At 40.5% G+C, this 18,799-nt stretch overlaps 2 protein-coding genes across 6 annotated transcripts; both read left to right on the top strand.

Moving 5' to 3' along the window:
- Positions 1-373: 373 nt before the first annotated feature.
- Positions 374-8,247, top strand: ice2 (interactor of little elongator complex ELL subunit 2). 5 transcript variants are annotated; one of them, XM_068313083.1, is made up of 15 exons: positions 374-478; positions 1,383-1,484; positions 1,589-1,925; positions 2,013-2,132; positions 2,210-2,344; positions 2,536-2,652; positions 2,956-3,115; positions 3,514-3,695; positions 3,780-4,605; positions 4,722-4,870; positions 4,994-5,123; positions 6,069-6,153; positions 6,377-6,427; positions 7,117-7,360; positions 7,849-8,247. In XM_068313083.1, the coding sequence occupies exons 1-15, from the start codon at positions 462-464 to the stop codon at positions 7,990-7,992; spliced, it is 2,799 nt and encodes a 932-aa protein (XP_068169184.1). In that variant the 5' UTR covers positions 374-461; the 3' UTR covers positions 7,993-8,247. The 5 variants fall into 5 exon arrangements, 4 of the variants coding, with proteins under 4 accessions (XP_068169184.1, XP_068169183.1, XP_068169185.1 ...); XM_068313082.1 differs by having other exon boundaries at positions 4,722-4,891; XR_011035196.1 differs by lacking the exons at positions 7,117-7,360; positions 7,849-8,247 and having other exon boundaries at positions 4,722-4,891; positions 4,994-5,227; positions 6,377-6,404.
- Positions 8,248-8,410: 163 nt separating this feature from the next.
- LOC137593865 (annexin A2-like) lies at positions 8,411-12,395 on the top strand. The gene is made up of 13 exons (XM_068312936.1): positions 8,411-8,540; positions 9,021-9,075; positions 9,181-9,271; positions 9,842-9,936; positions 10,027-10,140; positions 10,275-10,365; positions 10,552-10,631; positions 10,715-10,774; positions 11,234-11,330; positions 11,424-11,519; positions 11,608-11,666; positions 11,912-12,034; positions 12,113-12,395. Exons 2-13 carry the CDS (start codon positions 9,028-9,030, stop codon positions 12,179-12,181), a joined length of 1,023 nt encoding a protein of 340 aa, XP_068169037.1. The 5' UTR covers positions 8,411-8,540; positions 9,021-9,027; the 3' UTR covers positions 12,182-12,395.
- The last annotated feature ends 6,404 nt before the right edge of the window (positions 12,396-18,799 follow it).

Here is an 18,799-nt window from a genome sequence, read left to right as displayed (position 1 = left end):
TTCAAATAGTGCCAGGTCATTAAAATATTTGCAAAGGTGTCATAACACACATGATGCAACGCTTGCATTTGGTATCATAAGACTACAAAATCCGCACAACACTGAGTTCAGCACTAGTCACTGTAGGGAGTGAGGGCTACTACTTTTATTGTAAGCTTAAGAACGATGCAGAAACACTGTAATGGATCTGAGAGTAAGTGAAAGGGTGGAAAATGTTTTCTCTGTTGCTTCCCCAAATTTATCTGTTTTGAAACAAATGCGTGAAAAGACGGTGTTTGGGTCTGCTTTGGGCCGCCTGACCACTGCAAGTTATGTCCAGAGGGGGGCAGCAGTGTGCATAACGGCAATGAAGTGACCATAAAATATCAGCAGACGAAGAATGTCAACAAACGTGTGCTAGCTGGCTAATGCTAGCTGCTGTTTTTCTTGTTGTCATCCCTGTGGAGTGATCGATATTGCTAATGATGGATCTAGTATGGTAAGTAATATTTTTCCCGAAAATTAGCAAACAAAAACGAAACGATCCGTTATAATTCACTTAGCTACATTATTTTTTTGCCGAGCAAACATCAAACTTAGCCATGCAGGTATTTTCTATACGGTTGTTTGGCTGGTTTTACAAGAGGTTAAACGACTGATTTTGTTTCAAATACAGATTTTTACTGAGGAAAACACGACAGCTTCAGCTAAACCCAATTCACAACTTAACTATAAATATGATATTTGAGTGAGCTACACAACATTCTTTAACAATTGCATCAATTAATTTAAATTTAACTACATCACGACGATGTTAATGATCTTTTGAATTCTGGAGATTAAACGAGGTGCTGTTATTGTTTAACACAGTTGGCAGCACTGTGCCAACTGTGTTCTTTTATTTGTATTTTATTGATGTCAGTATGTTGTAAATAAATGTCTAATATTGTAATACTTCGAAATTTACGACAAGTCTAAAAGCTGATTGATATTATATTCTACATTTGAGAAATGAAGGTTTTCTCTTCTGAAGATCTGGTACATGTCTACGTCTGTTTTTGAGGAGACTTAAACTCAGTAGAGGTAAATATTTATATGCTATACTTGTAGGAATAAAGCTTTTTTTTTTTTTAACCAACTTTATCGCAGTGGAATAGTTTGTCTATTGATCAATCGATTGCAGAAATATGTTTTTTAAAATAAACTATAAACTTTATAAACTGGATAAAATCCATCCTCCAGGACAGATTCTTGTAGTTTTTCAGATATCCAGAGTATTTTATTGAAGGGCATTCAGGACAAGTCTTTTTAAACTGATAAAAGTTCATTGGATAACAACCATCACATTTTGTTGTTGTGTAATCCTATTCTGTGATGTCATATGTTATCTCCTTTTAATTAAGGGAGGATGTTCCGGTCCCTGACTCTCCCGTCTTTACCAGAGAGCTCTACGACAAATATTCCCTTGCATCTAATATCAGAGAACTGTGGGCCTTTCTCCAAAGGTAGGGAGTACACTATACATACATTTGAGTGCAATTTTACATTGTTTTTGAAGATTATCTGTTGTGTGTTTTTCTGACCTGTTCCTTTCTTTTCTTTCTTAAAGTCCTGTAGAGAATGCCAGCGTAAACCAAAAATGTGATGTTGGGGTTGCAAAGCCCTCCTGCTCTGCCAACACAGACAACAATTGCATCAGCAAGGAAGTGTCCCATTGGGATAGCTGTACTAGTGATGATCTGTGTGCAGACAAGGCTGTGGAAAGCACAGAAGAATGCAAGGATGCCACAAAAACTGCTGTAAAACTCAAGCAATCTGAGGATGATGCAGACTCTCCTTTTCCTGCTCCAAGACTGCCCTACCCTAGATTGTCGTGTCTGTCCACCAAAGAACATTTGACATACCTCTGCATTTTAATGAGTAAGAAAGCAGTGCTTCCTCCACAGGTACCAACATTGACTATATAATGATGTTTTAAATTTGGCATTTTTTGTTTGTGTCACTTTTTCAAATAATCTGTTGGTATATTTCAGAGATTAATGGAACGAATAAACAGAGAAGTGATGGATTTCACATGTTACCTGCAAGACGTGGCTAAAAGATGTGCTGAGGACTACAACTTCATATCACAGGGAGCGATGCAGTATTCAGAGGTACTGATTAACCATTCATGATCCACCTGAGGTTTGTGTTCGCACATTTTAAAACCAAACCATAATTTCCTTTTCAGGATTTCCTCAGAGACTGTTTGAAGTGCATCAAGACTATTCCTCAGCTCTATCAGATCCATGAGATGACAAGTTTGACAGGGGGGACGTTCAACCCAGGACTTACCCTGACTTTTGAAAAACAGCTTCTCATCATGGTAATGTCCTTTGGAAATATGCTCTGTGCTCAGCCATGTGGGATCATCGTTTCATATCCTTCAGTAATTTGTAATTGCCACTGTCCACATTTTTTGTTCAACCTTTCAACTTCAAGTGTTGAATTGCTTAATCAGTCTTCTGGTATTGATTCACTTCCTCTCTACCATATTTGTACCCTTTATTTCTCCAGGGCAGTGTTGATATTACAGACCACAAGATAGTGCCTGCTGACGCTCAGCTTGCATCGGATTATCAGAGTGTTTCATCAGTGAATCCTCCAGCTAAAAAAGCTAAGGACATGCACGCTGTAAGCAATTGTCTCGCTTTTTTAATTACTTCAATAAAGTAAGTTGCAAAGATGTTTCACTACTAGAATGGGATTCATGACCGCGGGTCTATTGTAACTCCATATCAGCTCTTTTAGTTTTTACAAAAGACGCCAAATCTATTCATGTCTTGCACTAAAAAAAAATGGTACTAATGTTTCTGAAAGATGCCAGGTCATACACAGAACCATCACCATCCAGTTAATGTTTGGAGTAAATTTGTTACCTGCGTGTATTTGGCTGATACAACCAAAATAAGTCATGTGATCTTTTTTTGTTTACAGGCAATCAGTAGTGATAGCAACGCAGAGAAACTGTGTTCACATTATGAGCCTCACGTGTGTCTGAGTCGAGACGCTCTGGTCAGGCTGCTAGACAACCATGGCCCTGACTTTGGAGAGAAATGGGAGGTTCCTGTTTGGGTCAAAATAAATCCAGGAAAAGGTACAATATTACTTTCTTCATATGTTTTTTTTTCTGTTGTTTTTGTTTTTTGTTTTTTTTTTGTACATGTCTGTCATGGCAGAACTTTTTAACTACTAAAATACAATAAAGCACAAAAGATGTGCTAATTAGATTAGACTCTGATGACCTACATGGCTACATGAATAACAAAAAATAATAGAAATATCAGTGTGTATAAACATATTTGGGATCATCAGAAGTTAAGTAGGAAAAAGTGTCAAGAATTTTGCAATACAAAGCTACTATATTGTTTGTGAAAGACATACAGTAAATGTAGTGTGTGTACGAGTAACCCGTGGTCGAATACGGTGCATTTACATTGAACGGCCACAGGGTGTCGCTGTTGTTCACTTCCTTTATTTCAACTGTATTTACAGGCAGTGGTCAGAAAAAGACCGTCTTTATAGACTCACCACTGCTGAGGACTGAAATGACAATGAGAGAGAGGAGTCATATCTACCACGAGGAGAGTTTGAAGCTTTCCATCAAGAAAAATGGAAGTAATAATGTGTTCCATGTAATGACAGAGCTTCCTGTCAATGATCTGCAGCTCTCTACAGTAAGATTCACGAATAGACATGGGGTCAAGCATGTGGTCTTATCTCATCAGTGATGATGGTTTGTTTTGTGTTTTTTAAATCAGGTGAGTTCACATCGAAATATAGTTTCTTTTGAAAACAACAACAGCGGTATCGATTTTGAGGTGGACCTTGCCAACCTGGAGACATTTGGAGAATCCACACCCATTGAGAGGCTCAAGATACAGGAGACACAGAAGGAACAGGACACGTGTGCTAAAAGTAAAAGCGCTACAAGTTCTCCAGCTTTGCATGAAAATAAGAACGTAAGTGAGCATGTGGTAAACATGATCACCAATCCAGAAGAAGAGATGAACACCTCAGCGACAGAGGTGGAAGATGACGTAACACAGAAAACAGTTCTGCCTGTCGAATGTGAAACCGTCAATTCAAAAGCTTCACAGAAGAGGCCAAACGCTGCGCCAGAAGACAGCCTTGGTGCTTCAGGAGATACAGATGATGAGATGCTGGTCATTGATGTCTCTCCAGCTTCATCACATACAATTCCACGTGATGCTCAAACCACACCATGTACTCCTCACTCTCCAGTTCCCTCCGTCTCACAGTGTGGCCCTTTACAATCAGAGGCGGCTTCCCCTCAAAAAGCTAGAAGACAGAGCCGCCAATCCAAAAGAGCAAAGGTGTCTGGAGACCAGCTGAGTGAGATCATGCGCATGCAGACGGCCATGTTTAACTCTGCCAACGACACAGCCAAATCCTCCACCACGTCACGAGAGACCAACTCGCCTACCCGATGTATGGGACCCACAGTTCACCCCCATCCAGTGTCATTGGTTAAACCCTGTGTGTCCTCGTATCTAGAGAGAAACCAGAAGCAGGATGGAGAGACCGCTGAACCAGTGGTCAACATTACCACTACAGAACACAAAAGTTAGCATCAAATTTTCATTTTCAGTTTTCATATCTGTTATGTAATTAGTGTCTACAGTGTGTATGTGCTGGGTTAACTTATCAACTCCCTGCATGCCACCTGCCCACCCATGCAGAAATACTGTCACAAGACCTGCAGGCTGGTGCAGAAGATGAACAAGATTACGAGGCCCCAGAGGAAGGCAGTGTGCTCTACAAGCTCTACAGTCTGCAAGATTTGCTGCTTATGGTACGCAGTTCCATCTCCCTGACCCACACCAGAAGGGTAGGCAGCCGCCAGAACCAGGTGAACATGCTAGTCTCCATTCTTCAGAGTGTTATTATTTTAAGGTACAAGTTTGACCTTTGCTACAGTCCTACTTAAGTCTTGTGTTTCTTGCCTCAACAGTACGTACCAGTTCATGTCTTACCCAAGATGGAGTACCAGCTGTGCTACGGTGTTGAGTGTCTAACCAGCAGTGAAGCCTGCAAGCTGTGGACGGAGACACAGCTCCACTCCAGCACTGCATCATACATAGGTAGTGTTCTTTCTGTCCCAGGGTTTAGTCAGGACCACATGACCAATCCCCCAACAAACCACTGGCACGGTCTGACTCACCACCCTGCTGAGGCTGTGTAGTGAGTGAGTTGATTTTGTTGCCATAGCTACAGCCACACATGATTATGGAGAATTACAAAGAATATAGTGTGCAGAACCCAGTTAAATGTTGTTTTAATGTCGATTTAAATGCATGTGATCTATGCTGTGGTGTTGTATGTGCTGTTTATCTGTAACTCAAGGTTCAGAGAAAGTCTCCATTTTTGTCACATGTTGACTGGTTGATATGTGCAGCTGCTAACTAGAATGTAGATTTACTTGCATGTCTGTTTGGCAAAACAGCCAGAATCCTTTTTTTTTTTTGTAAGTTTTTTAGCATAGTTTACATACTGAGCAGGATTATTAGCATTTCACCTTCAAGCTGGTTTCTCTGATGGATTCCTTTTGAAGAGAATGTATTGGTTTAAAACTAATATGTATTTTCTAGTTTAAAAAACTGGACAAAGGTTCTAGTGTTACTCATAGTGAGAAAACCCTCAAATTCAAGCTTTATTCAAAGCAACACAGTACACATCCCACTTAATGTCATTATGCAACAACTTATAAAAAGACTTCCTTCTTTGCTCAGGGGTTCATTGTGTTGATCCAACACAAAGAATTACTAGTTGTCTATTTCTGGTTTTGGGTGCCGATTCTTATTTAATTTAAGGAAGCCATTGTAAAAAATAAGCGAGCTTTGCTTGCTGGAATTGTAGGCGAGAAAGATCTCTTCCTACCCACTCAAGTTCGTAAGAACGCTGGCAAACCATCAGACTAGTTACTGTGTACGCACAAGAAATGGCATTGATGATGAAGCGAGCTTCTTGATGTGTACGTTCATTAGCTCGTTTCTCAGTGTGTATCGTCCTCCCTTCTGTGTCTGCAGCTCACATTAATGCTTTCACATCAAAAGTAGCACTGGTGAGGAAGCTGCCTGACAACTGGAAACAGAACACCTCCTGTGGGTTCAAGTGAGTACGGTTACAACGGATGTGTGCAGATGATTAGTCTAACCTAATAGAGTGTTACTATAGAGCCTCTCCTCTAGAGCTTCAGTCAATTTATAAGAAACCCAAGTCTTTTCATCATATTGTGTCATCACTGCTGGTTTCACCACCAGAATTAGTGCTGAAAATTTGATCCCCACCAAAGTGGACATGCTGTGACTTGGTGATACCTGTCCTCCTTTAACAGGCCTTCCAAGTCACTGAATATACTGCACCACCTACTGAAAAAGCTAACTGGGTAAGTTCTTGACATTTGTTGTCAACGTTTTGTATGATGTTAGTGGTGAGCTCTCAGTGGGACGTGACCCAAACATCCTGCTGACAATAGAATCATTACCCTTTTTGTTGACTGGCCAAGTTTTTTTACATTTATAAAATATATGTGTAAATATTTTATATCTATCCATCCATTTGAAACTGAAAACACTGGGATGTGATGAATGTATGCAAATCTTCAGTTTCAGATTATACATATTTATGTAGGTATCTGGTTCCAAATAGCTTTCTAATCCGGTTTCTAATAACTTAGTTGTTCGTTTCCAACAGTGTGGAGTCATCTCTTTTAGGTGAAAAGTTTGATATCAGCTTATTAATCAGCCTTTTTCCATCTAACATGTCGGCCTCTCATCTTCTGATGAGTAGTTTATGACGTTCTGTGTTTCACACTTGACTGAAAATGAAATTATTGTATGGACAGGTCTAACAGCCCAGCCTACAAATATGTCAGTAGTCTGCCTTCATGTTTGTGTTGGAGGTGACATTACTCAGCGATACAATGAATGTGTCACTCTCTGCTCTCCTCAGACCCTTTTCACCTACATTCCATTCATTTGACACGCACAAGAAACTCCTGTTGCTTTAACATGTCACAGTGTGTTTCTTTTTGCTTTGAACACGCCAGTGATGTGACTTCATTTACTTTTGTAGGTTAGAGGAAGGACGATACCTGATCACCCACAAGGCAGGGGATCCATTTGTGACCCTATTGAAAGCAACAAATGGGAAAGTGACCCGAGCGGGAGTCGACCTGCAGCAGATCCACAGCTCGGTCCCGGAGCCTCCGGCCTCCGGCCTCGTTCCCTGGATACCCGTTGATCCAGCTGTGGTCCTTCCCTTCCACAAAAAACACAACCAGGTTCCCTGCACCTTCCCAGTCAAGCCCCTTTCAAAGGTGTGTGCAGCCGATAATAATAGATTAATGTTTTGGAAGCCCACACCCTTTGTTAAGACAGATGCACAAACACACACGCACGCACTTGCTATCAACCAAAGGAAATGGAGAGTGCGAAAGCCAGTGGCCATTTTCTTATCAAAAAGGCTGAATCAGCACAAGTCTGTGTAATTTTCCTGCACAACCCCAAAACTAACAACGGGGACAAAGGAGAGCATCGTAATATCAACAAGGGCTCAGCCAGCTCTCCTGGGGCACAGCCTTAGACATTCATGGCATGCCGATCTCAGATTCCACCTAATCAAGACGTGTTTTACCACAGGCAAAACAGCAACATAGAAAGACTGTGAAAAACTTCACTTGGTTGTTTGGATTGTTTTGACTCTGGCTTTATGTTTTCCTTATAACAAGTGTTGATCGTCTTGCGGTCAGAATTGTAAAAGATTCATTATTTCCTCTCTTTTTTTTGCCCTCTTTTGTTCCACCAGCCACCAAAAGTTGAGTCGTCTTCCATCGTCCAGGGAGCTGGAGGCGACGTGAAAAAGAAGAAGAAGAAGAAGCAGCAACGTGCGGCAAGGCGTAAAAAATATCTGAAAAATCTCATTCAAAAGTCCATTCAGAAGCCTGTGTGAAAGGATTTTAATGTGCTTTCATGTGATGTTGTATTATCGGTAAGTTGTATTTGTACTGCAAAGGGAAAAGACAATTTGACAATGTCTATAAGTTTCATACTTGAATAACTATGACCTTAACATGTGATTGCTAAAGCACTTTACAGCATCAATGAATGAATGAAGCACCTATGAATGTCTTTATTTTGTTAGATTTATCTGAAATGTTTTGTTACTGATAAAGTTTTGTGACAACAAATCAGAAATAAACTTGTACTGATCTTTGGTGTGTTGTTATTATCTGTTCACGTGATCGTCTGAAGCCTTGAGGGATCAAGAACGTCAGTAACTGAAGATCAGTTTAATCAGAACAACTTTGAGCTGCCTGACTTGAGCTTTCTGTGAATGCTTGTGGAAAAGGGTGGAGAATTGTTTGAATGAAAAAGGGGAGGGAGTGTGAGTCAGGGGAGGTGGGAAGGGCAATATTAGTCTTGTACAGAAAAGTCAAACTTCAGCACAGATTCTGCTTAAACTTCACTTGGATAACTCAACCATCTCTTTCATCAGCGGTAAGTTCAGAGTTATGACACTTTTTTTTATGACTGTATTTGAAACCTAAGTTCACTGACAGCCTCAAGGCAGTGAGATATCCAGACTTCCTTATAGTCTGTAAACGTATCCTTTCCTTGAGTTTTGGTAAAACTGGATATGTGCTCCGGTAGCCCTCATCTGACCTATCTGCATGTGAAGATCTTCATTGAATCGCTAGGCTGGAGTACAGTAGCATTTTCCAGGGTGTGTCTGCGAGGTTTGTTGTGGAGTATGTGTGTCAGCTTGCATAAGGCTTTGAAAGCTGGTGGGTTTTCTGTCTGGCTTGTTTTTATCAGTTGAAACAAATGAGTTGTGTTTCTGCCTCTGTCGACACTTCACAGTGATTATATCTTGAGACAACAAACATGACTTCTTGAGTAAATCAGCTCAGACACATCTGTGATTCGATAACAATGAAATTGAATTAGAAGACTATGTTGTGTGTGTTTTTTTTGCAGGATAATTATGGCTATGGTAGGAGAATTTCTGGGGCAGCTGACCCTCAACAGTGGGGTAATGTCAAACTTTTTCAGTTCATCATTATTAACAACAGATGCACTGCAGTATATTCATCTCTGGATATCAGTTTGATATTAATCATGTGCTTTAACCCCTCAGTCTGAAGCTAAATACCCCACTGTGGTACCTGCTAAGGACTTTGACGCTGACACAGATGCTGCCAGAATAGAGACTGCAATCAATACCAAAGGCAAGACACAAAGCTGCTCGAAATAAAACCAGCGTCTCGTCCTGCTAAGTGTCTTTGTAGATGACTATGTGGTATACAGTATGTGACTCAGCATCCTGGCTCAAATGATTCTTGACCATGCTGGGAATGCTTCCAGGTCTGACGCGCTGTGCTGGCAGGGCTCTGCTCCGACCACTTGCTGAGAGCCTCTGGCAGCAGTCTGACTGCATGTTATTCAGACGCCCAGCCACTTTGTTAGAATGAAATATGTGCTCTGTGTGAAGTGGTGTTTCTTCAATAACATGAGGGGTAAATAACTCATGACTATCACATGTTGAATCAAGCTGTTATATTATCTTAGTAGATGCGGAATGACACAATCAGAATTATATAAATCTGCTCGATTATGATAAATGCATTTGCATGTGTAATAATAAACGGTTTGTTAATTATATATAGTATTAATCTGACTTTGAAAAGTAGCTATAGACATACTCAGATGTAGTACCTTCAAACTGTGCAGCACTCCACCACTCATCTGTCTTTTTTTGGCTGATAATGTGATTGTTTTTCTTAAATTGTTAACTTTAGGAGTGGATGAACAGACCATCATCGACATCCTGACAAAACGATCCTACTTTCAAAGGAAGGAGATTGCCTTTGCTTATGAGAAAAGAACAAAGACGGTGTGGTAGAACCTGACAGGACATCCCAGATTCTAAATGGTAGCTCTTAAATTCATGGAAACATTCAGGTAACCCTTTTTCTATTTTCAGGATCTGGTCACAGCCCTGAAGAAAGCGCTGTCTGGTTCTCTGGAAGCAGTGATCCTCGGCCTGATGAAGAGCACGGCTCAGTACGATGCCTCAGAGATCAGAGAATCCATGAAGGTAAGGGAGGAGCTTTGGTCGGCATTCAATAAATTCAGTTGAAAGATGTTGCTCCCCTCTACTGGTGAAATGAAAGAACTTGCATTGAAAAAGTGTTCCGTGTAAAAGCTACTAGAGGTTTCTTTCTCTTTTAGGGTTTAGGAACAAATGAGGAAAAGTTGATCGAGCTTTTGTGCTCACGCAGCAGTAGTGAGCTGTCGGAGATCAAGAAGGTCTACATGGAGAGTAAGTCCAATGTGTCTTTTCACTTAAAGGACTGCAAAATACATCGTTTTATACACGGCCTCTCCCAGTGCAGCATAAGGCCATGGTAGACCCAAGGTTCTCTCCCTTCATCAAAAGTTTTGTTTCCTCTTTTCCCCGTGGTTTTGAAAAAAAACCTCAGTAAACTGAAAATCTTATTTCCCACAGTGTTCAAAAGGGACCTGAGTAGCGACGTCAAAGGCGACACCTCTGGGAACTTTGCTAACCTGCTTTTGACTCTGGTGGAGGTGGGATTTGTTCATGCTTGTCTTTATGACTCAACTATATCTAAACAAACCAAGGGCATGAGTAATGTCTTATTTCTGTACAGACAAAGAGAGCAGAACCATCCTCCATCGTGGACAATGAAAAGATAGACGAAGATGCCAGAGTGAGTCATTTTCAATAATCTGTGGAACATGAGATCACTCAGTTTCAACATAATTTAACATCAGGTTCCACACTTATGAATTATGAAGGTTTCTAGGAGCAAATATGTTAAATTGTTCTTCAAGACAGCTCATTATTTTCAGCTCTATACCTGTGATTTATTAACACACTTCAATTTCAAGAGTAAACCTATGATAATATTTGGTATCCATCTGTTGATTAACTGATGGAATTTACTTCACAAGGTCATTACAAAAGCTTGAAGTGACTGTATTTATTTTTGCCAAACAACTAAAAATCAGACAAACTTGAAACAAAAATAATTTTGTGAAAATGGTTTGTTTTTTATTTACAGGGTGAGATATTAATGCTTAGCTTTTAAACTATTCTATTTAAAAGGATCAGCATCATTTTGATGCCAAAACATTCTGAGTTTAATGATATTTTTTTTTCAACTCAGGCTCTCTATGAGGCTGGAGTAAAAAATGAAAAAGGAACTGATGTAGCGACCTGGGTCTCCATTATGACTGAGAGAAGTGTACCCCACCTGCAGAGAGGTAAGAAAGACCCTGATTTCTTTTGATTTCTGACACAATTTTTTTTCTGTTAACTATTTAATGTTTAGTTAATATACTAACTCTGCTTCATAGTATTTCAGAGGTACAAGAGTTACAGCCCCTACGACATGCAGGAGAGCATCACAAAAGAAGTTAAGGGAGATTTACAGAAGTCCTTTCTGGTGCTCGGTACACAGACTTATTTGATCAGAAAAAACCATCCGTCAAATGTTGGATATGTTGTTGTGCCAGTAATTGTATTTTCCTGTGATTTCAGTTCAGTGCTTTGAGAACAAACATCTTTATTTTGCCAAAAGACTGAATGAAGCCATGAAGGTAGTTAAAGATTGTCTCTTTCTTCATATTGAATTATGGCTATTCTGAAAGGCTGACTTATATTTTGAATTCAATTTGTTTTTTGCCTTTTATGTGAGCTACATCTACTTGTGAAAGTGCAATTTTGCTGCAGGAACACAATGTCCAAAGTTAGCAAAAGTCACTTACCATGGTGTTGCATCAGCTGCTGTAGTTAAGTTTAGCGCACATGCAACTTAATTGCTGACTTGCGCTTGTCTGCTCAGGGTAAAGGAGCCAAAGAGAAGCTGGTATCCAGAATTATCGTGTCACGCTGTGAAGTTGATCTGATGAAGATCTGCTGTGAATACCACAAAAATTTTGGACAAACTCTGCAACAGACCATCCTGGTAAATATATTGTACATCCTTCCCTGCAGGAAGACTTGCAATGTCATGCAGACCCTGTTACTCACTCTGTTTCTGCAGGAACACACCAAGGGAGACTACCAGAAGGCTCTGCTCAACCTGTGTGGACCGCAGCAAGACCAGTGTTAAAAGGGCCTCGCTGCCTTTAACAAGAGATGTGAGACAGAAAGATGGGCTTCTGAAAATCACACATTAGACCGACTCTAAAAGCCCATAATCTTTTTTGTGTTCAAACTTTTGAACGCAAGCATGTATGTGTCTTTTTTGGATACATGAAGGAATCTGTATTACAGTTTAATTTTGTTGTGCTGAGAAGAAAATAAAGGTTCTCTGACACAGTTTAGACCTTTCCTTGCAGTTTATTACTTGATGTTTGCTCAGAAGACCATTAGAGGGTACTGTAGTAACATTTAAAGCAGCATCAGGAGACTCCAGCAGCTGCTCTGATTCCCAGAGCCTCATAATGACTTAAAACCACTGAAGAAGTGCAGACATGTTAAATTATTTTAATCTAATATTTGTTCTAAAATGACTTTTTTTCATTCCTTTTTTTTTACATATTACTGCATTTAAAATAGAAAATAGATAATTAGATAGAAAATAATTAAAAATAGTTGCATCGATCACACATAATGTATTTGAATTTACTTAAGAGCTCAATGTAAAAAAATTTGCAGCTTTTGGAACATCACAGGAAAATATCTCTATTTACGTTCAAAACCTGAGCTGAAAACTTGATGGTTTGAGACAATGAAAACAAATTCATACAGCAAATTCTTATGAAAAGAGTTACGAGAAATCTTCCTCATTTTACACTATGAGGATCCGTCAAGATGATTTAATCATTAGTGTGTTTTTCTGTGTTTGTTTGGTGCTAATATTTTAATTAAAAATGTTAATTTTACCTCTGGCAAAGATGATTTGCATACCACTAAACAAGCATCTATACAGCATGTTTCTGCTGTTTAGTTTGTAGTCTCTCAGGATGAAATAATATCCACCACAGTGTTGTCAAGGCATTTCTACTGAAGTATAAGAAAAAATGGCCCCAAAAGGCAAGATCAGTACTGCTGAACACAGCAAAGAGGAAGAGGATGTGAGAGAAAGTGCACAGAAATAATAATCTAATGAAAACAGAGTGCTGTACCGTGGCTCAAACATAATATAATAGAAGACCATCTACTATTGTTAGAGGAACTGCCTGATAAAATAATGCTTCTGTCTAATATTTTCACTGGTTGAGTAGCTGAGGAGAGAAACGGCTTCAAATTTTAACAAGGCGTTGGATTTATGATCATTTTGTAATAATATTGATGAGAACATTAGCCCTTTGTGATGGTTTATGTTTATAGGCAATAAAAAAATAAAATATGGTGTAAAGTAAGGTAAAACAGTATTTTTCTCAGCAGGGAGTGGGATTTATGCGTGAATGTAGTGACAGATTAATCTCTGCATCATAAAGAAGAAAGTACCGCCATATTTTTTCCTTTTTTATATGGATGTACAACATGCTGTTCTGTTCAAGGCCAGCCCATAGGGACCTCCAGCAAACCCAAGGGGAACTCTCTTCTCAATTGAAACGATGCAATTTACTGTCCCAAACGCTGGCACTTTATCATTCAGAGGACTTTAACCCCATGAATGTCAAACACAGGGGCATGCTGGGGAGGAGATGGAATACCTCTCATTACCATAACAACTAGGGCCAAATGACAAACACTCTAAAAGGTGAGGAATAACACCACATAATCACATAATAACATTTGAAATCGAGGAAAGATTTCTGATCGTTTGCTCTTCTGAAAATAATAATCGATTCCGATATGAAACTCGTGGTCCGCTGCTGCCGCCAGGGCCGCTGCATCCCGCTGGTGTCGGCCTTAAAGGTCAAACCTTGTTCCTTCTTTCAACACTTGTCCCAGTTAGACCGAACATGTGGAAACCGCCCTCCCTTCATCTCATCAGAGACAAAGCTCTGGCGGGGCTGCAGGCACCCCAGCACCATTAAAGTTTCACTGTACAGCTGTGTTAGCTGCTGCCGGCCCGCCAGACACACCAACTGCACATCGGGAAGGTATTAGTTTGTGCTTTTTATTAATTCATAGCGTCGAAAAAGAACTTGCAACTTCAACAACCAACGACTTCTTAGCATTTCTTTTCTCATGTCTCCCAACGTGACACATCTGAACCCGGAGTAGAATCACTGTGCCGAGCACCAAAGGGTGTTTAATTATAGAGTAGTGGGCCACTGAGGTCTGCTTTTAATTGTGTGCATCTGTGTGTTTGCCTGCAGCCCTATAGGTCACAGGCATACTCTAAATGAGAAGTCCTACAGGCTAAGCTGGAGGACCTGCTCCCTCTACACGGCTCCACAGCCGAAAGGGCCAGAGTTTGATTAATATTTTCTTAATTATCATTATTTAATTCAGCAAAACCCTCGGCTTCTTCGGTGAAAGGGTGTCCTTTGTTTTTTTTTTGATGGCTGAATATCCTGGCTTGTTATAAGGGCAAGGAGAGATCCTGTACATGGTAAATAAGAGGTTGCGACTCATGCAGCAGCTGCCCCAAAGAGAGAGCTGGCACCACGCTGAAGGACATCTCCTTCTGAAGAATAACGCTCCGCTGACGTTTTCTCTGCTCAGACCGCAGAGCCGGATCCTCCGCCTCTGGCATCGTCAAGGCCCGCTTCCTTTTATGAGGCTCAAACTGAGACAACAGCACAGGCAGAAGAGCGCTGTGCACTCGTCATGCCATCAGGCTGCCTCCTTTGTGCACAAGACGGGTAATTGAAACAACATAAGAGAGCAGAATAAGGCCTGTCTCCTCTTGGGCTCTGGCTGTATAGTCAGTCCATCTGCAATCAAAAAATAAAAAGAAAGTCTCGACATGGAGGAGTTTATAAAAGAGCTTTGTGTACGCCCAACACAATTTATGTCTTTGAAGAGTTCAGCTCCTGTCATCTTGAGGAGCCAAAAGAGTTCTCATTCAGATGCTCAACACCAGTCTGCTTCATTTCAGCGTGTTTGATGCAGCATTCACACATTTGGTTGCAAATGGAGTTTTAAAAAAAAAGAAGGAAAAAAAAAAAGATGAGGCTAAGTTTTTAATTGTGTGTTAAATCAATCACGCGTGATTGATTTAACACAGTTTGTTGAAGAGCCTGCCTGCAGTCATAACCAGACTTTTCTAGAGTTGATCAGATCAGCAGTATTTGATGCTCAGGGCTGGACTGGATGCTGACTTTCGTCTTTGCTTCAAGCTTCCTTTTCTATTGAGATGTGCTGAAAGGAAAGCGAATCCCCCCCACCCCCCACCCCCTCGGCTGGATAACCTACACGCTTTCCATCCACATTCACTGTCTCCCCTCCTTCAGTCGTCCCTCAGAGACGGCCCCATCCCCTGTGTCTCTTCTGTCCCTTGTGGGTCTGCCAAAGGTGCAAAAGGCTTTATTTTATTTTATTTATTTATTTATTTTTTTAAAATAACCAGAACTTTGTTGTGATCCACTTGATTTGTCATCAACAGCCTGACTCAGATTATTGAGGCACTTGCTTTCTGTCTTATATCATCCAGGATTCTTGCATGCATACTGTGTGTGTGTGTGTGTGTGTGTGTGTGTGTGTGTGTGTGTGTGTGTGTGTGTGTGTGTGTGTGTGTGTGTGTGTGTGTGCGTGTGCGTGTGCGTGTGCGTGTGCGTGTGCGTGTGTGTGTGTGTGTGTGTAGTTTAATCTTTTGATGGGGCTGTGTGGCCTCCAGCCAGATGCACTGATGATAATTTTCTGTGAAGTGGTTGTAATGGTCTGGCCCCAGCATCAGCAGCTCCTGCGTTGTTTGCACATGCCATTGGATCGGTTTGGGGTGTGTGTGTACTTTGCAGCAACGGATGGTGATGATATACCAAGAAGTGGATAAGTACAGTCTTTATCAGGGTGGCATATTAATGTTTATTTGCACCGAAGCTAATAAGATGTGTTTGCCGCAGCAAGGTGAGACGGAATGATGGTGGGTAATTAAAATGCTTTGCTTTAGATTCATCCATTATCCATACTCACGCCTGCATACATAATGTAATAATGTAAAATAAGGCTTGTTGCAGCAGAGGATGGGGTGACGGAGCATGGTGTAAATCAATATAGCGTGTCACTGCGGACAAATGTATAGAGATCCGTGTGATAAATTTGAGAATTGTCAAAATGTGTGTTTAGATACAGGTGAGATATGAACTTTTTATGATGCCGCTGTGCAGGAACACAAACAGGCTGACAAGAATCATTTGTATTTCAGCTTTTGGTCTTTGAACCTACAACCTGTTGGAGGTTAGGGATTGACTGAGTGGGTCTCTAATCCATATTGTCATGATGCTTAATCCCATCTACTGAACGCAGGCCCTGTCACCAACGTCCTTGCGAGACTGGCCAGTGGACCCACATGCACAGACACACACACACGCACACACACACACACACACACACACACACCCAGACACACACAAACACAGCTTCACCTTCATGCAAGAGATTGAAATCAGCTAGGCAGACACTCAAGCATGAACCAAATGTCAGCGACAAGCCACAGGGAGAGAAGAGGAGCCCATGTTAATTATTACAAAGAGGAATTGTACTTTTTCACCAGCAAGACATGCTATCCAGGATATCTGTGGATCATGAAGTCATTTTTTTTTACCCCTCCTGGGATAAAACAAGAGGAGACCCAATTTCAATGAGAAGTCTTTAAAAGCAGTGATTAACTTTGTGATGAAGCTGTTATTTTTTCCTACATGAGCGTTTTACTTTTGTCTTTAGAGAACTGTGTTGTGTGTACTTCTTTTAAAGGAGTTGTAGTGTGTGTATATATCTTATATATATATATATATATATATATATATATATATATATATATATATATATATATATATATATATATATATATTTAATTGTGTGTGTGTGTGTTTGTGTGTGTGTAAATATAGATAGATAGATAGATAGATAGATAGATAGATAGATAGATAGATAGATAGATAGATAGATAGATAGATAGATAGATAGATAGATAGATAGATAGATAGACAGACAGACAGACAGACAGACAGACAGACAGACAGACAGACAGACAGACAGACAGACAGACAGACAGACAGACAGACAGACAGACAGACAGACAGACAGACAGACAGACAGACAGACAGACAGACAGACAGACAGACAGACAGACAGACAGACAGACAGACAGACAGACAGACAGACAGACAGATAGATAGATAGATAGATAGATAGATAGATAGATAGATAGATAGATAGATAGATAGATAGAAATTAGATTAATTAATCAAAAGTAGCCGATAGTTACTTGCTAATACTGAGTTGTTTTCGGCATCAGTGTCATGATATTCCAGACATGGTTTGAAGCTTTGCCTTCTCTGACACGAGGAATACAAAGTTTGGAAAGGTGTCTACAAATTTTTTCTCTCCCTGATGCTACACTCTCATTTGATTTGGAATGCACAGAAGAAGAAAAAAAAAACAGTCTACGTCTTCTTCTTCTTTTTCTTCTTCTGACAACACGTTTCCCATATGACACTTAACCTTTAGAGATTTACCATTCTCTCTGATCATTCACTGTTTGGTTCATGTTAATTAACCCTGGGGCACAGCAGTGACTCGCACGCTTTGAAGCAGGAAAAGAAGAAAAAAAAAAAAGGGAAGGAAGAAATAAAAGGAAATTTTTTTTTGTTGCTTTCTGTTTCTCTATAGCAATTCATTTCCCTGTTCATATGGGAGTCTTGGTGGAGCCAGGGAGGATGGGGAGAGGCGTGGGTGTCGGAGAGGATGGAGCGTAAGTCGTGTCCCTGTCACCATTTGTCTCTCTCCCTGTGCAGAAGTTGGTCAGAGCAGTCTGACCTCCCTCAGGTGGCCATAGATATGGAAATCAGTACAAAAATAGAACACAAGCTGGTTTCATTGCCTTTAGCCCCCAGAAATTTGGTCTAATTCTTTTCATTTGTTTTGGCTTCTGGCAGGAGTGGTCTATTCCGTACTCGCTCGAAATCCACAAAGCACAGTTTCTTGGTTAAAAATTGCCAGAAGCAGAGCAGCATAGCCTGAACCCAAAGAATATGCTTTGTGTGTGAAATTATTCTGTTAACCATTTCCCTCCTTGTGTCCTGTTTTCCTCTGATTTCTCAGGCCTCAGTGGAAAGATGGAGACCTGGATGGAACAGATGATCTAACCTCTGGCCTTTAGCTCTGTTATAGATACAGCTGAAAATACACCATCTACCACAGCCAGGTGGCATACTGTATATACATGCATACATTTACTGTGGCACCTTGAACTCAAGGCTTTCTATTTTTTTTTTTCAAACTTTCTGAAAACACATTCTCATAAAACAGCAGTGAGTTGAAAACCACCACTCCAACAACAGTGGAAATATTCATGAAGAAATCCGCTGGAGAAGACAAGCTGCAGCACAACCAGAGGCTTTATTCTCCAGGTTCTCGGGGCAAATTTTTTCCTTTTCTTCTATCTGACGCTTGTCTAAAGCACATAAAGACAAAGACAGGAAGTATGATTAGCCATGGAGAATAGGAGTGCAGCGCTCCCTCCAGGATAAGTCTTGAGGTGGGACTGATCAAAGCTATGCCCAGAGACAGAGTGAGACTGAACCAGCATTTTTTCAGTGGCTATCTCTACTTTAAGACAGCGGGTGGTGGGTGGGTGGGGGGGTGTTCTATACATATTTCCCTTTCA

This window comes from Antennarius striatus, chromosome 4, assembly GCF_040054535.1.
Source record: "Antennarius striatus isolate MH-2024 chromosome 4, ASM4005453v1, whole genome shotgun sequence".
In the NCBI taxonomy this organism is placed as follows: Eukaryota; Metazoa; Chordata; class Actinopteri; order Lophiiformes; family Antennariidae; genus Antennarius; species Antennarius striatus.
Note: the sequence above shows the minus strand (reverse complement) of the source record. Positions and strands in the feature narration are given on the sequence as shown.

Excerpts from the sequence above, each read along its gene's own strand:
- ice2 (XM_068313082.1), top strand. Across the intron at positions 2,133-2,209 it reads GAGCGATGCAGTATTCAGAG|GATTTCCTCAGAGACTGTTT; the intron begins GTACTGATTAAC and ends TTTCCTTTTCAG. Across the intron at positions 4,606-4,721 it reads TACCACTACAGAACACAAAA|AAATACTGTCACAAGACCTG; the intron begins GTTAGCATCAAA and ends CCACCCATGCAG.
- LOC137593865 (XM_068312936.1), top strand. The coding sequence starts at position 9,028 with ATGGCTATGGTAGGAGAATTTCTGGGGCAGCTGACCCTCAACAGTGGG. Across the intron at positions 9,076-9,180 it reads AGCTGACCCTCAACAGTGGG|TCTGAAGCTAAATACCCCAC; the intron begins GTAATGTCAAAC and ends TTAACCCCTCAG. Across the intron at positions 11,331-11,423 it reads TGTACCCCACCTGCAGAGAG|TATTTCAGAGGTACAAGAGT; the intron begins GTAAGAAAGACC and ends TCTGCTTCATAG.